This window comes from Nilaparvata lugens, chromosome 5, assembly GCF_014356525.2.
Source record: "Nilaparvata lugens isolate BPH chromosome 5, ASM1435652v1, whole genome shotgun sequence".
In the NCBI taxonomy this organism is placed as follows: domain Eukaryota; kingdom Metazoa; phylum Arthropoda; class Insecta; order Hemiptera; family Delphacidae; genus Nilaparvata; species Nilaparvata lugens.
Genome location: NC_052508.1, coordinates 8,170,371 through 8,191,302, shown reverse-complemented (window position 1 = coordinate 8,191,302; position 20,932 = coordinate 8,170,371). Strand labels below are relative to the sequence as shown.

Below are 20,932 nucleotides of genomic sequence, written 5' to 3'. Positions count from 1 at the left end.
ATGACAATAACTTTAATTTCACTGATAAGAAAGCTGATTTATAGAATTACTCATCAACTACTGAAATTGCTTTATTATCTGGTATTCCTCTTCAAAGCAAGTTTCAGTTTGTTTCAAAACATTTTATCCATTTATTGATTCAATCATGAGAATGATTTTGTAATGAAGAAAATAAACAATGATTTCAAGTCATCAATGTAATGAATATTTATCTCCTAACCAACTAATGGGCTATTAAATTTCAATTATGATAGAAATTTAAATTATTTGTGGAATCTACGATGATTACAAATAATTTCAGATTTTTTTTTGTGAAAAACGTTAAAACTTCTCATAGTTAATAACATACGTCACAAGACACTATAGTGAGGTCCATGACAGTGTTTGATTAGCAATGGTATTGCTATCCTTGTCTATCATTCAACAAAGCGGATAGCCCTATCTCTTCCTTGCTTTGCTCTGTTGCCAGTTCGTCTTTTAACAATGTAGAATTATCAATTAATTAATAAAATATTTCATCTTAATTATGGAAATTCATTATGTAATTATTGAAAAATATAATTTCTTGCTTAATAAAATATTATTGATTATTTTAAACGAGAATGAACAGTTAATATTACATCAATAAACCTGTATCAGCTACCATCTATAGGACACATTAACAACACAGAGGATCGGCAACGTTGTTCTTATATCTTTCTCCACTGCCATTATAACGTGGACCTCACTATAGATTATTAGCTGATTGTGAACTAAGCTATTCATCAAGTTATGATATATTTACAAAACAATTGCACATAATAATAATTGTTAGAATATGCGTCAGAGAATTCTTTTCATTCAAAACTGTTCACAAAAAAAAAATAGTATTCGAAAAACTTTATTGTTTTGACAGGTACAGATCGGCAGACACATTTAGTTCGTTTGTGTTTCAAACGATTAATTATTTTCTGCTCTGTCGATGAGTGAACAAGTTCATAAGAACAAATGTATATTCTTTTCAGCCCTCCTGGGTGGAATCATAGAGGAGAGATAGCATAAGATATCACATGGTTTAGGTCATTCATGTTCCAAATTTTAAGTCGATTTCTTGTCAACTCAAGCCGATTACTGGCGACTACTGTCTATTATTACTGTGTTGTTGGAATGAGAGTGTAAGAACGACAAAGTATGAGAGACTACCAGCGTCACATAGCTTCACGAAAAAGAACTACTAGGACTATCGGCTTGAGTTAACAGTGAAATTTTCAACATAAACGCTCTATACCATGGGATATCTTATTATGCTACTTCTTCTTTATGATAGATAGCTGTGTTTCAATGAAGATAACAGATAAGTGTAAGAAAGATAGGAAGTAGATAGCTGTGTTTAATCTTGGTACATCCAATAAAATATGAATTGTTTATTATTTTTAGGAACAAATAATTCTACCTCAAATTTATTTTTTCCACCAAGAAAATATCATTTCTTTTCAATATTCAATAATACATTTTCAAATTCAGATTGAACGTTCTCGTAGCTCATTTTCAGTATGAGAGACTACCAGCGTCACATAGCTTCACGAAAAAGAACTACTAGGACTATCGGCTTGAGTTGACAGTGAGATTTGGAACATAAACAACCTATCAAAATTTGGGAGAGGAATAGCAGAAGGTTACTTTATTTTTTCTCTCCCTATCATTTTTATGATGTACTTATTGTTATCATACAATAACACCGATTGATTGAATAAAAAGAATATTACGAAAACAAAGATATTGTCAAATTTTACTAAAAATTTATCAATAAATATTTAGTGAAATTTTACAATATCTTTGTTTTGTTATTATGGAGAGATTTCACAACATCACCATCAATTGTACTAATTTTATTAAAAAGAAATATAATGTACTATGGGATCTTCTTAATATACTATAATGTACTAAAAAGTACTATAAAGTACTATAATGTACTCTTCTGCTATCTTTTTTCTATGCTATAACCTAATCAATTGTCAACGTGTCCTAATCAAATAGCTAACGAAATATAACTACTAGGACTATCGGCTTGAGTTAACATTGAAATTTGGAACATATCACCCTATACCATGAAATCTTCTTATGCTATATTTTCTCTATGATATCACCATAAATGATACAGTATCAATACAATATGATACAGTATCATCTCAACTTGATACACAACACCATAATTTGATACAAAACTTTGAATGAATTCTACAAGCTATGGGATATCTTCTTATGCTATACTTTCTTTAAGGTAAAACTCATCTATATAAATAAAAATCGAGCCTCAAATTTTGACATTCAATAACTTTTTTATGTGTGCACCGAATTTGATCATTTTTTTAGTTGTGTTCGTTATGTTCAGGACCAGGTTTATGGCCCATCAAATTTATAATCCGACTTCAGGACTCTTTTCTACGGTCCTTCAAAGTTTACATGTAATCCTTGAGATTACATGTAAGATTTGTGAGCTGGCCACACACAGAAATAAAAGTCAGCTGTTATAATCATTGCGTCATACAACAGCCGTCGGTAGATAGTAGACAAGAGTGTGTGCTGCTCCATAACCGACCATGTATTTTATTCTAAATGCCCCGACTAAAAACAAAATGACTGCTCTGTGTGTAACCATCCAGCAGTGCGGCCTCAGGTTAAAGACTTACATCATGCTGTAAAGACATTGCTTTGTTTCGAATAATTGAGCTGTCTTCGGTGTTCAGAATTAATTGATTTTCAGTAAATTATTTATTTTGCAGTTGAAACATTATCTATATGAATAAAATGCCGCATCGCGCCTCCTCAGGTGTGCATCCAGCTACAGCTGGGTTTTCGTTAGTGCATAAATGCCGTCGTCGACCACGACATGGTGAGGATCTCAGATTGAGTAGATTTCAATTTGTCTAAATAACCTGAAAGATTATGTTCAATTATGTTTTAATGGGGCAGGTTGAGCTTAAACTGGCAATATGTTGATATTCTTAGAAATGTTTGATTCTTGAATAATAAACACAATTGATGAGAAGTTATTTGATCAGCTGTTTTAGCACACTTGAAATTTGGACAATATGAATGTCAACAATTCTTGTCGTCTTTGACTGCGGAAATTTACGCATAAACGAAAATGCACCTTCAAGTTTGTCATGAGTTGCATTAAACTATTTGGCGGTACGAAGTTCGCCGGACCAGCTAATTGAAAATAACCCTTTACTCGTTGGAAAGCACAAGAAATGAACTCACATTATCAGCAGGTGGCAAGTCGCTATTGAACAATGGAATGTTGTTCCAATCGTTGTTCAGAACAAAGTTGTTTCTGTGCACCCCGAGACCATAGATGTTGTCGGTCGGCAAGAAAGCGGTCAGTTGCAGAAACTGATCTGCAAATGTGAAGCCGGCTGATGTGGTCTGAAACCTGAAAAATGAACATTTCACAAAATAGTTATTTGTGCAACTAGTGCGCAAAGTGACAGTTTGCTGCACCGAAAGAAACGTTTACGCCCGATCCGTAGGCGAGGGCGGAATGGTTTCTTGAGTGCAGCAAACGAACTTTGCGCACGAATTTCACATTAAATTTTTCCTACAGTTACCATTGAATATGGAAAGTGGGTAATTATGGGTGAAATTCCCTGAAATCCATCAAATGTTTTTCTGTGTAATTTTATTATTAATAAAAACCTTAATTTATTTAAAATTGAATAATAATTATAATTGAATTATAATGATTATTAATTCAATTGAAAATTTATGTGACTGCTTGAAGGGGGTTTATCTTATGTAAGCATTGAAATGACTATAATGAAGGCACATAATGGCAAGGCAACGCTGTTCTCCACTGCCATTATAACGTGGGCCTCACTATGAGTATTACCAACTTAATTTTGATTTTCCTGCACTGGTGCTCCATATAACCTACTAACTATTTTGCGTTGTCATGCTGCAAATCTGGAGTACGCAAAGCGCTCACTTCAGTGCAGAAATGGTCACTTTTCAACGTAACTGTAGGAAAATGAATTTAACCTGATACAATAATTAATTATAACGAAATTTAAGAAGATGAATTGATTGATTGATTGGGTACTTTATTCATGTAGATGACAACTGGCTTATACACTTATAAACAATAGCTTACAATACAGCAAAATTATAGATGAATTTACATAATATAGACTAAGAAAATTATTATTGAACTGTATATGATATGAAAAAAGAAATTTGTAATAACTATAGATAATATTGTTATGTAAATAATAATAAATTGGCGGAGCTTTGGACATATAAGTGTCCATTCTTTGGAAAGAATATTCAAAATATCCTTCCCACTAGCTCTCTACCAAAAACTGAATGAATCAAAAAAAAAAATGAATGAGAGACTATTTGTATTTTAATTTGTAATGATAATAATATTTATTTATTCAACACAATACAGCAAACCATGTATTTGAATATCGTCAAATAATACAAGAATACAAAATTACACATATGAGGGGTCACTAATATCCATATATATAGAAGCGAAATGGCACTCACTCACTGACTGACTCACTCACTTACTCACTCGCAGAACTAAAAATTTACCGGAACAAAAACGTTAAAATTTGGTAGGCATGTTCAGTTGGCCCTTTTAGAGGCGCACTAGTTTGGAAAAATTTCAAAAGATACGCCCAAAATCTGCGATTTTCCAGCGTTTTTTTTTTTGTTTTTCTCAGATTTATCGAGAACAATAATGAACAGAAATTGTTCAAATTTAGTACAGAAGCTAAGCTGGGGTGTATAATGTTGTCTTAGAAGGAATTTGTAATAACGCCAAAGATACGCCCAAAATCTGCGATTTTCCAGCGTTTTTTTTTTTTGTTTTTCTCAGATTTATCAAGAACAATAATGAACAGAAATTGTTCAAATTTAGTACAGAAGCTAAGCTGGGGTGTATAATGTTGTCTTAGAAGGAATTTGTAATAACGCCAAAGATACGCCCAAAACCTGCGTTATTCCAGCGTTTTTTTGCGCTTTCTCAGCTTTATCGAGAACAAATGAACAGAAAATGTTCAAATTTACTACAGAACCTCAGCTGGGGTGTAATAATGTTGTGTTAGAAGGAATTTGAAATAACGCCAAAGATACGCCCAAAATTAGCGGTTTTTTGCGTTTTGTCAGTTCTTTCATCAAGTAATACACAGAAAATGTTCAAATTTGGTAGAGAGGTTTAGCTAGGGTCTAAAAATTTTGTGATGAGGTGACTTTAATATTTCATCAAAGATACGCCCAAAATCAGCGTTTTTCCAACGTTTTTCTCAGCTTTTCTGCGTTTTCTCAGTACTTTCACTTTCTGATGGAATGAAGCATGCTCAAATGAAAAATGCAGGCGATCGAAGCAAGCCCGCTGTTCTCATTTTTGGACGATCCAGTCGGGGGTCCAGGGGACGGAGCCCCTGGCTAGACGGATATGGCGAGCGAAGCGAGCCTAACGGATAGTAAATACTATACAAACTTAATATTAACATGTACTTGCATACAAAGTATCAATGTTATTTTATCAATATGAAGTGACTTTTTGCAATTATTTTGTTTGTGACAATAAAACATTATTGATTCTTAAAATGGAATATAAGACAATATTATCTCCGGTCACCCAGACTATTGGCTTGACCACAGGAGTAAATTAATTACATTGAAGTAGGATAGCCTAATTGATTGAATGGTCCAAAATGTTACAAATGTTAATTGGAGTAACAAATATTTTAGTGGACATTTTATTTAGATACAGTAACAGCTGACAGGTAACAATATTTAACATATTACTTACAGAACCTTGTCGGTGCACTTCCTCATCACATTGAATCCTGGTAGCTTTTTATTGATGTTGACAGTGTATTTTGTGTTCTTAGCGGCAGTGTCCAGAACAGCCACTTCTGGTATCGGTGGTTCATAACGCTTCTTCTTGGGATCATAGAACTAGAGAAAAAAACAAAAAACACTATTTAAATATTTGTCTATAATTCAGTAAATTATCTATATCTCAGTAATTATTGTACTGAATAGCTCAAGTTTTTGGTGACACCTAACTGTGACCAATTATAGTGATTCATAATTTTGTATTATTGTAACAAGATTCATTTTATTTTTGTTAAATCCTAATTGGATAAGTTTATTAGGCTATCAACAAAATTGTATATACGGTAATGTAAAGTGCCATTTATGATGATGTCAAAATAAAAGTGATTTGATTTTGATTGATTTTTTGTTCTGAAAATTTAGATTACAATGCAACCGGGTCAAGTTCATACATTCAACTGTTATTGATATATTTGAAAAATGTGCACAATCCATAACATTTTATTAGATATCTCAATAACCAACTGCTGAATATTTTCAAGGTGAACAAATTTCATGCAATGAAATACATATTTTACTTTCCGTAAAATGCTTTAATAGGATAATTTGAAACCTGAAAAAATTACCGACTACGGTACAAAACTGTTTATAATTTTCTCAATGATGGGGTCTGTCTAGTCTAGACGGTTAAAAAGGGAAGTTATCTATGTTAGTTTTAAGAGAATTTATCCTTCTTTATAAGCAATTTATGTTTTGAAATGTTCAGAATTCAAAGATCACATAAAAAATGACTAGTGTTTCTTGAAGAAAGTTGTAACTTTCTTGGATGGTCAAAGATCGTCAACGCTGTCCCTGGACCCAGCGTAATGTACTCAAAAGTTGGAGCAAATTAAAAAATAAAAAACTTAACCTATTTCGGACTATGTGTAACCTTATCTGAATTTGGGTTAGGAATAGCACAAGGTTACCTTATTTTTTTTCTCCCTATCATTTTAATAATGTACTTATTGTATGAATCAATAAAATATACTTAAGAAACTAATACATGTATAAACACTCGTTGTTCATCAACATTATAACGCACTTGATTTGCACCTGGATGGATCGGATAGCTTGTTTTTTTCTGATGATACCACAATCATTGGTCAGGGCAGACGGCCCCATGATTCCAAATTCGAAGCACAGCTCAAGAAGAGGTTGTTCTCCAATAACAAGCTAAAATTGAACGAGACAAAGACAGAGTTTCTTGATGCTGAACCTGTGACCTTACTCGGTTCTTGTATTGATAGAAAATTATCATGGGAGTCTCATATTTTCAAGGATCTCAAGAGTTGTTTATCTACTTCGGAAGATGAGGGGACTAATTATAGTGAGGTCCACGTTATAATGGCAGTGTTTGATTAGCAATGGTATTGCTATCCTTGTCTATCATTCAACAAAGCGGATAGCGCTATCTCTTTCTCACTTTGCTCTGTTGCCAGATCGTCTTTTAACAATGTAGAATTAATAATTAACAAAATATCTCATCTAATTAAGAAATTATTGAAAAATATAATATTCTTGCTTGATAAAATATAATTGATAATTTTGAACGAGAATAAACAGTTAATATTACATAAATAAACCTGTATCAGCTACTATCTATAGGAAACATTAACAAGACAGAGGATCGGCAACGTTGTTCTCCTATCTTTCTCCACTGCCATTATAACGTGGACCTCACTATAGTATTGCTGATGCCTTATCATGCAGTATTTGCCAGCCACAATATGGCATCTTGATATGGGGACATTCGGCGCATGTGAAGGGCATATTCCTGCTCCAGAAAAAGGCACTTCGTGTGAAGACGTTCAGCAAGTATGATGCACACTGCCAGCCCATATTCCAACTTTTGGGCATTCATATAGTTCATGGCATGTACATATTATCATCGCTCATACATGTCAGGAAAAACATAAAACATCTGCACATTAGCTAGAAGGAAGGAAGTGCATTCACATGGAACTCGAGGGGGTGTAGGCTATACTTGGATGTGCCGTGCTGTCGCCTGTCAATATTGATGAACTATTTTCCTGTTTTGGCGGTGCAAATGTTCAACTGCCTGCCAAATTCAGTAGGACACGCCCAATCAATGTGTTCAGCAGCTCATTATCAAAGTGGCTTGTAGGAAGGAACTTCTATCGGTTGGAGGATTTTTTAGACGAAAACTTCGCTGGACTGTGATGCTGCCTACACTTTATGTACCATGTTTATTATTTGACACGATCTATCCAGGAAGACCTGGCCCTGATCACAACTTTGGATATTTGTATGGAATTTAAACTGTGACGCCGCCATCTATGTGTAAAATACAGTTTTAATTTTTGACAGATCTATCCGGGGAAGCCTGGTCATCGATCACGATATTGGATATGGATATTTGAATTATTGCATATTGGAAGAGATTCACCCTAATAAATTTAAGCTTTTCTAACATCATATAATCATCCTCATTTTTAATACAAAAACTTATAAATTCACATGAGTTGTTAGAATTTTCCATGCCTCTAAACCACTAAAGTCGCATATTTCATAGCTTTTTATCACAAATCTTTCAGATCCCGCTTCTCTGGGGGTATTTCAGGCTGCTTCTCCCCCAGGAAGCCTTCAAAATATTATGGCGAAACTACCTTATAGAACATAATATAAAAAGTGTTACAAGTAGTTAAGCTTACCTTTATGTTAAGACGATTTTCAGTTTCAAATTTCACATCCAATTTTAGCAAACTGATGTCGGAAGGATATGGAGATGAGAAAGAGTTGTTCAAATACCCTGTTACACCGAAATCGGTGCTCGACTCGTTCAAGAACTCATACAAACTATAGTTTTCAGGATAAAAACAATAGGGTATGTTTTTCGAAAAAGAGACATTTTTTGGAACCATCCAGCAGCAACCCCTCAGCGAGCATGATTTTTCGGAAGCATTACCCCGTGGAAAGCAATCAAATCTGTTTGTGTCATTAATAACGCTACATTGTGCAACAGTTGGTGCCGGCGGTTGTACATTTTTGTTGGACATCATAGCTTTGATGGCTCCATTTTTGAGTTTCCATTCGCACTTGAATGACTTGTCGTAGTTGTTCAAAAATAATTTTATTGACAAAAATATAATAAATAAAGAGCCTATGAAGATGATAAGTCTCTCCAAACCATTAAGTTTCTTTGGTTTATCAACCACTTCTTCCACTATAATTATCGACATATTATCGACATGCATTATAAATCTAAAATACGATACTTGGCAGCATAATAGCTTGCAAAACGATTGCTAGTTATTAGAAACAATTTATTTGATAGATAGTCAGAGAACAAAACAAATTAATTCACTATTCCAATATAATCACAATCGATATCGATTAGGCAAATACTTGTTGTTTTTTTTTTTAGGTTAGCAACAGCGACGTATAGAACTCAGCTGACATCGGTTTCAGGCTGATCAACTGTTGGAAAAAGAAAATTCGATTCGATAAAGGAGTACTTGTATTCAAATAGTACATTCAAATCCAAATAATTATAATTTAAAATATATACTTTTAAAGTCTTTCCCATTTTTCTCATCCATTGCTTAGAAATGTTTTTTTTTGTTAGAAATTAGTTTATGACTATTTTTATTTCATAGGTTGGCTCACTCTTGGGGTAAGAGGAGTAGTGTTGTTCATCCAAAAACTCTTCAAAACTTTGTAAATTTTCCAGTTTTTTCATGTCTAAAAACGTTTTATAAATGATTGAATTGTTTTAATTTATTAATTCTAAAATTTTTAGAATTTATGCTTCAATTATGTCATCAAACTAGGGAATTACATAATCCCATTATGATTTCTACAAGTGATCCAGGCGTATTAAATGATTCTATTTTTAAAGGTTAGTCGGCTTATCTACAATCTTCTATATTTATACTCATATTCTTTTCCAGCGGAGCCAAATAAATTGTGTCAGAAAAATAAGAATAAACTTTTATTGAAGTCAGTCATGACCATAAACTTCAGTTTTCAAGATGGCATCGTCACAGTGATTTTGAATTCAAATAACTCATTTTATGTAAACTATAAAAAAGGGTTTCTTTAAGCCAACACTTTAACTTTGCCCTGAATGCCTGGATTGGATACTCAAGGCATATAGCTGTTTAGTCTGCTTGTTGAACATTTTTAGAGCCATTAAGAAACGAGTCTCTTGTCCTACTCTGTCAGTAATAAGGCAGTCTGTGTGGCATTGCTATGTAAGTCTCTCCTCATGTTGTAATTGTCAAAATTTACCTTTACATGTAACTCAGAGCACTTAGATATATAAAAAAATAGTTATTCCAGTAAATTGTAAGAGCGGTCTGCAGTGTTCAAGGTAACCACTGGAGGTAATGATGCCGACAGCTGAATGTCTCCTTATCAAAATTCCATACTAGATATGACTGGCAAACACCACATGATACAGCATCAGCATTTACCAGCATACCTACATCAGTTCACAGAGGAGTGGCCGTAGTCGAGTGGATTAGATGCTGGCTCTATAATTCCTAGGCCAAAGTTCGAATCCCAGCCCGGGCAAGATATTTTTTCTCGATCCACTCCTGTGTCTTGGATGGACACGTTAACCGTCGGTCGTCCCGGCTGCCGAAAAACAGTCGTTAGGTCCTGTCAGAGGCCCGAAATTGATCAGATGTGACCTGAAAACTCAGACACCAGACCTGAGTAGCCTATCAGTTTATGGATTGTAACCCTTACCTTCTTGGATCTTCCAAATCAATTTGATTTGTTTTTTTTCCCAATAAAACTAACTCTTTTAAAAGAAAAATGAATAATTGACATTTTTTTCTGTTCACAGCATTCTTAAATTTATTCGATAAATGTGACACTGGGAAATCAAACGTTGTTCAAAAGACTGATCTTGTTAAAGTCATTTCATCATCAGCGGGTGACCAAAACCCCAAGTGAGTATACAGCCTTTACTACATAAGTAGAACCTCCATAATTCGTAGTTCACGTGATAAAGCGTTTACTACAAATTATAGAGGTCCGAATTATCAAGGTTCTTCTGTACACCAAATTTCACTATCCGTACCTTACCTTCAAAGACTACCAGAGATATTGCTCAATAATTAATTTATTGGCTTATCTGTTGAACTTACTTAAAAAAGTATTTATCATGGGAGATTATCAATAAATTTTCTAACTTGAGTTTTATAGAGAAAACTAAGGCTCAACTCACACTTACGCAACTCAAGTCGAGAAGAGACTGCAACTCTAGTCTCTTCTCGACGCAGCAAGTGTTTTCAAATGGTGACGTCGCGGAGACTAGAATCGACTGGTCTGAGTGTAACCATTTGGAAACACAAGCTGCGTCAAGAAAAGACTAAAGTCGCAGTCTCTTCTCGACTTGAGTCGCGTAAGTGTGAGTTGAGCCTAATTCTTACTACAGTCCAAAGCTTTTCCATCAAAATTATGGGTGAAACAGTCAAAGTCCAACAATTCACTTATTAGTGAGAAAATGAAAAATATGTTGTCAATTCCACAATCATGTTATATTGTGGGATACAATAATTAAATTAGCAACATTTTATACCTTTTTAACAGAGCAATTTCACAACATTTCTGTATTTAGTGTAAATTCAATACACTAGATACTAGAATACACCAAGTTAAATACTATCTTGAATCTATTATGTTGTATGATTAATGAAAATAGTAATGTTTTGTTAAAAAACCAAGCATACATCTTTAACGTAGTATATTGTATTAGTTTTCTAGTTTTATCTGGAGTACAGTCGATCATTATCATTACAGATTATTGACCTTATAACTTATTTTCCAATATAATTCATTTCCAAAAAAAGTTTGTATTATTTTTTTATTGATTGGTATTCTTATGCTAATAGGTGGCTGATTGCTATGTAAGTCTCTCCTCATGTTGTAATTGTCAAAATTTACCTTTACATGTAACTCAGAGCACTTAGATATATAAAAAAATAGTTATTCCAGTAAATTGTAAGAGCGGTCTGCAGTGTTCAAGGTAACCACTGGAGGTAATGATGCCGACAGCTGAATGTCTCCTTATCAAAATTCCATACTAGATATGACTGGCAAACACCACATGATACAGCATCAGCATTTACCAGCATACCTACATCAGTTCACAGAGGAGTGGCCGTAGTCGAGTGGATTAGATGCTGGCTTTATAATTCCTAGGCCAAAGTTCGAATCCCAGCCCGGGCAAGATATTTTTTCTCGATCCACTCCTGTGTCTTGGATGGACACGTTGACCGTCGTTCGTCCCGGCTGCCGAAAAACAGTCGTTAGGTCCTGTCAGAGGCCCTGAAATTGATCAGATGTGACCTGAAAACTCAGACACCAGACCTGAGTAGCCTATCAGTTTATGGATTGTAACCCTTACCTTCTTGGATCTTCCCAATCAACTTGATTTGTTTTTTTCCAATAAAACTAACTCTTTTAAAAGAAAAATAAATAATTGACATTTTTTTCTGTTCACAGCATTCTTAAATTTATTCGACAAATGTGACACTGGGAAATCAAACGTTGTTCAAAAGACTGATCTTGTTAAAGTCATTTCATCATCAGCGGGTGACCAAAACCCCAAGTGAGTATACAGCCTTTACTACATAAGTAGAACCTCCATAATTCGTAGTTCACGTGATAAAGCGTTTACTATAAATTATAGAGGTCCGAATTATCAAGGTTCTTCTGTACACCAAACTTCACTATCCGTACCTTACCTTCAAAGACTACCAGAGATATTACTCAATATCTAATTAATTTATTGGCTTATCTGTTGAACTTACTTAAAAAAGTATTTATCATGGGAGATTATCAATAAATTTTCTAACTTGAGTTTTATAGAGAAAACTAAGGCTCAACTCACACTTACGCAACTCAAGTCGAGAAGAGACTGCAACTCTAGTCTCTTCTCGACGCAGTACGTGTTTTCAAATGGTGACGTCGCGGAGACTAGAATCGACTGGTCTGAGTGTAACCATTTGGAAACACAAGCTGCGTCAAGAAGAGACTAAAGTCGCAGTCTCTTCTCGACTTGAGTCGCGTAAGTGTGAGTTGAGCCTAATTCTTACTACAGTCCAAAGCTTTTCCATCAAAATTATGGGTGAAACAGTCAAAGTCCAACAATTCACTTATTAGTGAGAAAATGAAAAATATGTTGTCAATTCCACAATCATGTTATATTGTGGGATACAATAATTAAATTAGCAACATTTTATACCTTTTTAACAGAGCAATTTCACAACATTTCTGTATTTAGTGTAAATTCAATACACTAGATACTAGAATACACCAAGTTAAATACTATCTTGAATCTATTATGTTGTATGATTAATGAAAATAGTAATGTTTTGTTAAAAAACCAAGCATACATCTTTAACGTAGTATATTGTATTAGTTTTCTAGTTTTATCTGGAGTACAGTCGATCATTATCATTACAGATTATTGACCTTATAACTTATTTTCCAATATAATTCATTTCCAAAAAAAGTTTGTATTATTTTTTTATTGATTGGTATTCTTATGCTAATAGGTGGCTGATTGAGAGAAGCCACAGTGTCAGTGATTACCTTGGGGATAGCTTTGAGGGACTAATAATAATAATAATAATATCGTGTGACCTGGCTGGCTCAGGTCTGGTGTCAGAGTTTTCAGGTCGCAACTGATCAATTTCAGGGCCTCTGACATGACCTAACGACTGCTTTTTAGGCAGCCGGGACCGTCGACTTAACGTGTCCATCCGAAACACAGGAGTGGCCCGAGAAAAATATCTTGAGGGACTGTAATGCCACGCCATCTTGATTCTCAAGTTAAAAGTTGTTAAAAAGTGTAATATTTTTTTCACGTGATCGATCCGGGAACACCTGGATAACGATCGAGACTGAATATTTGGATATTATTACCATATTCTCACTCATGATAGTAATTTATTTCTTGAATTCTTCACTCTTATTCGTGTGCTTATTAAGGTACGTACAGATTTACGCGCTGCGAACACGAGCAATTCACTTTTAATCAGCTGATTTCAATCTTTTTACATCTGTATTTCACCGTTTCTGTACAAATACAGATATGTAATCAGCTGATGAAAAGTGAATTGCTCGTGTTCGCGGCGCGTAAATCTGTACGACCCTTTCATATTGTAAACTTTTTATAGCCTTTTTTCCCCAACCTCCACTCTTCCCATTTTCTCCTAAACTAAGCTTCTTTCTTCTTTAATTTTCTTTCATTTCTTGTCTCATCAACTTCATTTTTCACTGTTCAACATTTATACTCTACTCTTGATTTAATTCTTTTCATCAACACTCTTGAAGTAATCTATTTTCTTTTCTTCTCTGTTTCTCTAACAGCATTGAAGACATAATAGAAAACATTCTTGGACTGCAAGATGACAACCAGTTGATTACAAAAAATGAATTCATCAGAAAAATTGAGAAATATATCGATAGCAATCAGGAATGTGTCGGAACTCCCAAAGAGCAAGTTACCACTGATTACTTCTATTATTCACCTCACCACTGGTAAGAAACTGATTCTCTTTAATTAAATTTCTTGCAAATTTATTCAAGATTTCTTTTCTATGTGATTAATATTGTCGCTAATATATTGCTTCAAGGTTTGTTTAAGTTTCAGATTTTTGTATGAAATTAGGGCTGGAATCAACATAACTATTTTGTATTCACAATCCACAATACAATTAGATAGACTCTTCAATAAAATAAGAAAGAAGAAATAAGAGCTCTTGAAGAGTTGCAATAAAATCAAGAATCAAGGGCACTTGATCATTTTTATTGTGCTTTAATAATCAGTAGACCTAATCAACTCTGGCAGACGGCTTCGGCTATGAATCAGGCCTATAGAATTTTTGAAATTTTATCAATATGTTTAGAATATAAATGAATGGAATGTTTTCTGGATAAATATGTTTATTTGATTTGTATATTGTGTTGAGCAAAAATAAATTCTTTATCCATCTATCTTGATGCGATTGGATGTTGATGTTGGAATTATAGAATAATTATATTGTGCATGTATCTCTATTTAACTGTATTTCTGTATTTGTATGGCTGGTCCGTGAAAAAATAAAATGATTATTCATTTATTTATCCATCTATCTAATCAGTAGACCTAAAAAGAAGAGTGAATTATATTTTCTCACTTTTATTCCAGTTAAATCCAAAAATGAATGATGTTCAAAGCTCCAACTAAATGGTAAAGTAGCCTAGTTGTTTTAGAATTTTTAAAGTAATTCAGTGTAGGCTTATAATCTATTGACCGTTTTCACTATATCTCACCAAAAACAGTATCAACTGTATTTTTATGTTGTTTCTCGTTGTAACGTTTTTGTGACGTCATGTTTTGCAGCTCGACACCAAGTGACAGTTCGTCGAACGAATTGAAGAGATTGGAAACAATCTGTGATGACTTGACGGTGCAAGTTCAAAACGCCGAGGAACAGAACACAAAACTCAGACATGAGAATTATCTGCTCAGTACCAGGTAAAGTCCACTGTTGAAAAACGCTATGCTAATTTAAATTCGATTATATTGTTAAATACCCACTATTATGTAAGTCTAGCTATCATGATTCAACAAAGACGTTTTGATGATTGATGATTTATCCATAACCAAATACAGATAATATACATTTAGGCAGTTACCTAGATGACATTTACTTCAAATTGTCATTACTCCTGTATATAAATATAAATAGCATTACTTTTTATCTAATGCTGACAGTTTTAAAGTCAATATATACATGCAACCTGGACAGGGAAACCAGATTTAGTGCCGGTTGCACAAAAGCCGATTGAATTTTAACGTTGATTAATTCTACGAGAACCAATCAGAGAAGCTTATAAAAAAGACCTTCTCTGATCGGTTCTCGTGAAATTAATCAAGGTTAAAATTTAACCGGCTTTTCTGCAACCGGGCCTTAGTGTGGCCTAAGTTGCAGGCCAATGGAGAGAAAGCCTGTCTGGAACAAGCCACTGCACAATCACCAAAGCTGTTGCTCACAGCCCTGTGCTTGAGATGACGTCAGATGTCATGAGCATGGAGTTGGTTTTTACTAAACCTTTCTCTGTTAAATTCTGCTCTAGAGAGGAGTGGAAGTCTGAGGAAGGGCCCTATCCCAAAAGAGGCAGCCTTGTCTGGTATACAGACGGTTCTCTCATTGAAGGAAAATCTGGCTACGGGGTGTGCAGTGATTCACCTAGAACACAAGTCTATGCAAGTCTGGGACAACACTGCACCATCTTTCTGGCAGAGATTTGAGGCATCAAATGGCTTGTGCCAACATAGGCATTGCCAGGCGCTACTGCAATAAGCATATAGTAATCCTGTCAGATTGTCAGGCAGCCCTCAAGGCTCTTGACTCCAATGAAATCAATTCCAAACTGGTGTGGGAGTGCCACAAAACGCTCAGCAGGCTTGCAACGCTCAACTCTGTGCATCTTGGTTGGGTACCTGGCCATGTAGGCATAGGAGGTAATGAGTGTGCAGATGAGCTTGCTAAGCGGGGTTCTAGTATGCCATTCCTTGGCCCAGAGCCGGGCTGTGGCATAAGTAAAACAACTGCCTTCCACACAATAAATAAATGGTCCAGGGACTAACACTACCAGCAATGGCAGGGTCACCCTGGTCAAGCAATTGGCAAAAGACTGCTGGCAGACGCAAGCCCTCGCTTCACCAGGTGGCTGGTGAGTCTGGGAAGAGGTCAGGTCAAGCAGGTGATTGCCCTGATAACTGGACATGGCCACTTCAGGAAACATCTCCACACAATTGGACTCATAAATGAAAGCCAGATGTGTAGGCTTTGTAATCAGTCTGAAGAGACTGCTAAGCATATCATACTGGATTGCAGAAGTCTTGGAGCTAGAAGAAGCTGCTGTTTGGCTGTAAGCAACCACGTGAGGAATGGGATGTTGGTATAGGGAAGAAACTCCTGGATCTCGTATAGGACACGGGAGTTGGTTTGCCTAACTAACATACTTTTGGGACACACAATAATCTTCGGTTGACGTGTGAGGTTCTTTGAACCTTTGGTTCTTTGAATCCGTCCCTTCAAAACATAAACATAGTGTGCCAGTCGCTTCCATTGTAGCTGTTGAGGATTAGTTGCCAGTACAGGTGATCGTAGAGGAATTGAATGTTATATCTTTCTACTTGCGCAAACAAGTAGATCGTCCCATAGACCTGCGCCGATTTGAGGATCTCTGTGGCTAGGAATCTATATGACATTAAATCAGAAATAAATATGATTTAACATACTATCCTCTCGAGATTCATAGTTCACTCTGAACACCTCCACAGAGTAAGAGCACATATGCACAGCACCACCTTCAATCGAATATAGAAATTGTTACCTGCCATTTCCTCGGAGCGAGCTGACAGTAATATTATACAAACCGGTTCCTGATTTTCTGACCCTTCGGTTGTTTGATGTGTGTCATCTCTTATATTACTCCTGTATCTAGTTGAATAGCTATGGAGAGATTGGCCTGTATGAATGTCATGTACATTTGAATTGTACCGAAAATCTACCGATTCAGCTACTATCTGTGTGCAGGCTGCTTAAGGTTTGCTGCTGAATAGTAGTGTAATTATATTTCAAGTTTGATCAATCAACTACTGATTGAATTGAAAAGGAATATAATGATTGCAACCATATCTTAATGATTGAATTCAAACTTGGGTTAAACTGCATGTGGGCCTGAGAGTGCGTGTCACCAAGGCTCAATTCACACTTACGCAACTCAGGTCGAGAAGAGACTCGACTCTAGTCGAGAGCATGTGTTTCAAATGGTGACGTCACGGGGACTAGAATCGACTGGCATTTGGAAACACATGCTCTCGACTAGAATTGAGTTTCTTCTCGACCTGAGTCGCGTAAGTGTGAATTAAGCCTTACTAAATTATGTTTCTTAAAGGCGAACGCACGCAAAAACGATGGAGAAAAGGACGGACGTCTGTGGGCGTTGCAAAATTCGAACACCTGGGGAGTAATGATTTTCCTCCGCATGTCTACTGCTGTCGCCTAAAGTGTAGTGTTTCGCTCTACATTGAGGCCCAGCTGTCTAGACAACAGTCGTTTCATTTCTATCCAAATTTGAGAAAGGAACAGTTTTGTTCTTTAAGCAGGACCTCCTATATACTACCGGACCTGAGCCTACAAAAAAATGGCCGCCGTATGTGGTGGTTTTACAGAAATTCGTACTGAGAAAAAAATCAGTAATTGATTGTTAGAGAGCGTCTCAGTTTGTCGAAATCTCAGTTCGTCTAGTTCCCGTTTAAAATATCACTGCCGGCCACCACCTACGGCGGCCATTTTTTTGTAGGCGCAGGTATATAGGAAGTCCTGCTTTAAGCCTGTTGTTCCTTTCCCAATCAATCTTAGTTGAGAATGATCTATCAATGTACAAATAAATAAGTTACGTTTCCACCGTAATTCCGTTCTCCTTGTACCTCGAAATGTTGAAACTATTTTGATTCTAATCTCGTTATCTGTTGTTATAGCTACTCAGCTAAAATCAGTACTTTTTCTATTTATCTTGTATATTAAAATGTTGAAACTATCTTGATTCTATCAGCATTTTGCGTTGTTTCAGCTGCAATCAGCTGTCGATCCGTAGCAGAGAGCAGCAACAGCTGTTAGACGAGCTGTTGCTACAATTATACTATTATATTAAGCGAGCAATTTCTGTATTTATATGTATTTGTATAAATGTATGTCCAACGGATTTCGAAAACGACTCTTAACGATTTTCACGAAATTTGAAACAGTAGGTTTGTGATATAAAAATTTGATTGCACTAGGTTTCATCCCTGGGAAAACTCGCTGAAGGACATAAAAATGATAATAATTATTAATTCTTGGAAAAACAGATGATAATTTCGTCGTCTGTCGATAACAGAAGATACGAGTGCCTGTGTGGGAGCGAGACAGAATTATGTTCAGCTGTTGAATCAATCAGCTTATCTCACGAGAAACATTATCTAGAAATTTTAATCGACTTGATCAAAATAATCTGATTTGTTGACATGACATGGTATATCATTCTAAATTAGAGTATATCATAATTTTCAAAGTTAATCATTATTTTACAGTTTTAAGTGATACGTGAGTGTTATTTTGTTATTCAATTTGGTTTGTAAACAATCTAAATTAGACCTTCTCTGTTCTCAAATGTTTGGACTGGATATTGGACCTGATTTCAAGTGTATGGAACATAACCTACTTTTTGGACTATTTATAGTTTATAAATCAAAATTCGGGGAAAAACAGTTTTGGGCTGTGCCTGTTAGTCAGTCCTTCCCCAATAATTTTAAAGAATTGTGTCCTGTTTATCAATAAATAAATAACGAGCGAAGCTCGGTGCCACGATATTAACTTTTTAACTGTAAATCCATTTTCCTTGTATCTCAAATGACCTTGATTCTATCAACATTTCGTGTTGTTTCAGCTACAATCAGCTGTCGATCCGTAGCAGAGAACAGCAACAGCTGTTGGACGAGCTGCAGCTGGATGTGACAAAGAGGGAGACTCGCTGTTCGACTCTGCAGCGCCGGCTGGCCGACTGCGAGCAGCTGTTGGAGAAGGAGCGAGAGAGAGGTCACGAGCTGCAGGCCACTGTGAAGAGAAAGAGCGACGATCTTGCCGCTGTTGTGGCGGTGTTGAAGGGGGCGCAAAAGGAGAACGATGAACGGAGAGGGGAGATGGTCGAACTGGAGAGAAAGGTTGTATTTATATTTTATTTATTTAACAAAAAAAAATCAAATAGATAGATAATCATCAGCTAAATTGATCAGTTGCGACCTGAAATCTCTGACACCAGACCTGAGCCAGCCAGGTCACTCGATATTATTGACCGAGCGAAGTGAGGTCTAAGATTCAAGTCGACGGTTTGGCATTTCTCTTAATGTTTATATGTTGCGCATTTACGGGGAAACGCGGTAATAGATTTTCATGAAATTTGACAGGTATGTTCCTTTTTCAATTGCGCGTCGACGTATATACAAGGTTTTTGGAAATTTTTGTATTTCAAGGATAATATAAAAGCAAAAAGGAGCCTCCTTCATTCGCCAATATAAGAGTAAAAATCAGACTATAGAATTATTCATCATAAATCAGCTGACAAGTGATTATACAGATGTGTGGAGAAGCCAGTCTATTGCTGTATTTCCATAAGGTCTATAGTTTCCAAAGACCTTAAAGAGATATCTTTATGCATCTTAAAGGTCTTTGATAGTTTCAATCAGGTACTTGTGGATGAGAATACTGCGTGAGGTCTACTGTTCACAGAACTACTAGTTATTATTTATTTATTTATGGATAAAATCACAAATCATATAAATATGATTGTGTATAATATATATAGAGTGATTATAAAAGGATTTTACTACTTTGAAAGCACATAAATTTTTATTGAAATTACTTACAGAATTGAGAGATGTGTCATTCTGTTACAAAACACTTAATTCAAGTTTAAGGTGTTGGTGCTATTTTGGCTCAATGTGACAGCTGTTGGTAATGCGACATACATTCCACCGATAATCGATTTCTTGTCACACTCGTACCAGCATATCAGGCGTAACTTGTGCAACCGCAGCGATCCGAATGTGATCCGATTTCGGAGGTCACTAAGATTGTCTGGTAGAAGCGGAAAATTTACCTTATCCTTAATGAAACCCCACAGGAAGAAGTTCATCGGTGTTAAATCCGGTGAGCGAGGTGGCCAAGCAATTGGCCCTGCACGGCCAATCCAGCAAAGTTGAAAGCGAAAGTCTAGAAAATCCCAAACTTCTCCGTAGAAATGAGCTGGTGTACCGTCATGCTGGAAGTAAAATGACACTTGTTCAGCATGACGGTGCACCAGCTCATTTCCACGGAGAAACCGGCCCTTGGAGTTCCATGCATCTTCTGCTCAACTGAGGATAATGCCATAAAAGCTTTCAAAAGCTTTGGTCTTGTAAAAACAAAACATTAAGTAGAAAAGACAATATAGTTATTGTGTTCTTCATTTAATTGTTTTTTAATATTATATTCTACTACAAACA

At 35.6% G+C, this 20,932-nt stretch overlaps 2 protein-coding genes across 10 annotated transcripts in view; one reads left to right on the top strand and one right to left on the bottom strand.

The window, feature by feature from the left end:
• Positions 1-9,274, bottom strand: part of LOC111055492 (lysosomal alpha-glucosidase) — a 59,833-nt gene extending 50,559 nt beyond the window's left edge. The window contains exons 1-3 of the mRNA XM_039429365.1: positions 8,547-9,274; positions 5,804-5,952; positions 3,244-3,415 (exon numbers count right to left, since the gene is read on the bottom strand). Of these exons, the coding sequence (XP_039285299.1) occupies positions 3,244-3,415; positions 5,804-5,952; positions 8,547-9,089 (864 nt within the window). The 5' untranslated portion in view covers positions 9,090-9,274. The remainder of the gene's footprint in view (positions 1-3,243; positions 3,416-5,803; positions 5,953-8,546) is intronic.
• A 229-nt stretch (positions 9,275-9,503) lies between these two features.
• The window catches only part of LOC111055495 (protein CROWDED NUCLEI 2), a 31,685-nt gene continuing 20,256 nt past the window's right edge, over positions 9,504-20,932 (top strand). For 3 of the 9 annotated variants that reach the window (XR_005571489.1, XR_005571487.1, XR_005571486.1), the window contains exons 1-5: positions 9,506-9,733; positions 12,352-12,457; positions 14,224-14,394; positions 15,239-15,373; positions 19,339-19,612. Coding sequence is in view for 4 of the 9 variants with exons in the window: in XM_039429851.1 (XP_039285785.1) it covers positions 9,640-9,733; positions 12,352-12,457; positions 14,224-14,394; positions 15,239-15,373; positions 19,339-19,612 (780 nt within the window). In the remaining 5 variants the exon portion in view is untranslated. Of the gene's footprint in view, positions 9,734-10,687; positions 10,794-12,351; positions 12,458-14,223; positions 14,395-15,238; positions 15,374-19,338; positions 19,613-20,932 lie in introns of all 9 variants that reach the window. The other 6 variants (XR_005571490.1, XR_005571488.1, XM_039429849.1 and 3 more) reach the window with 4 other exon arrangements.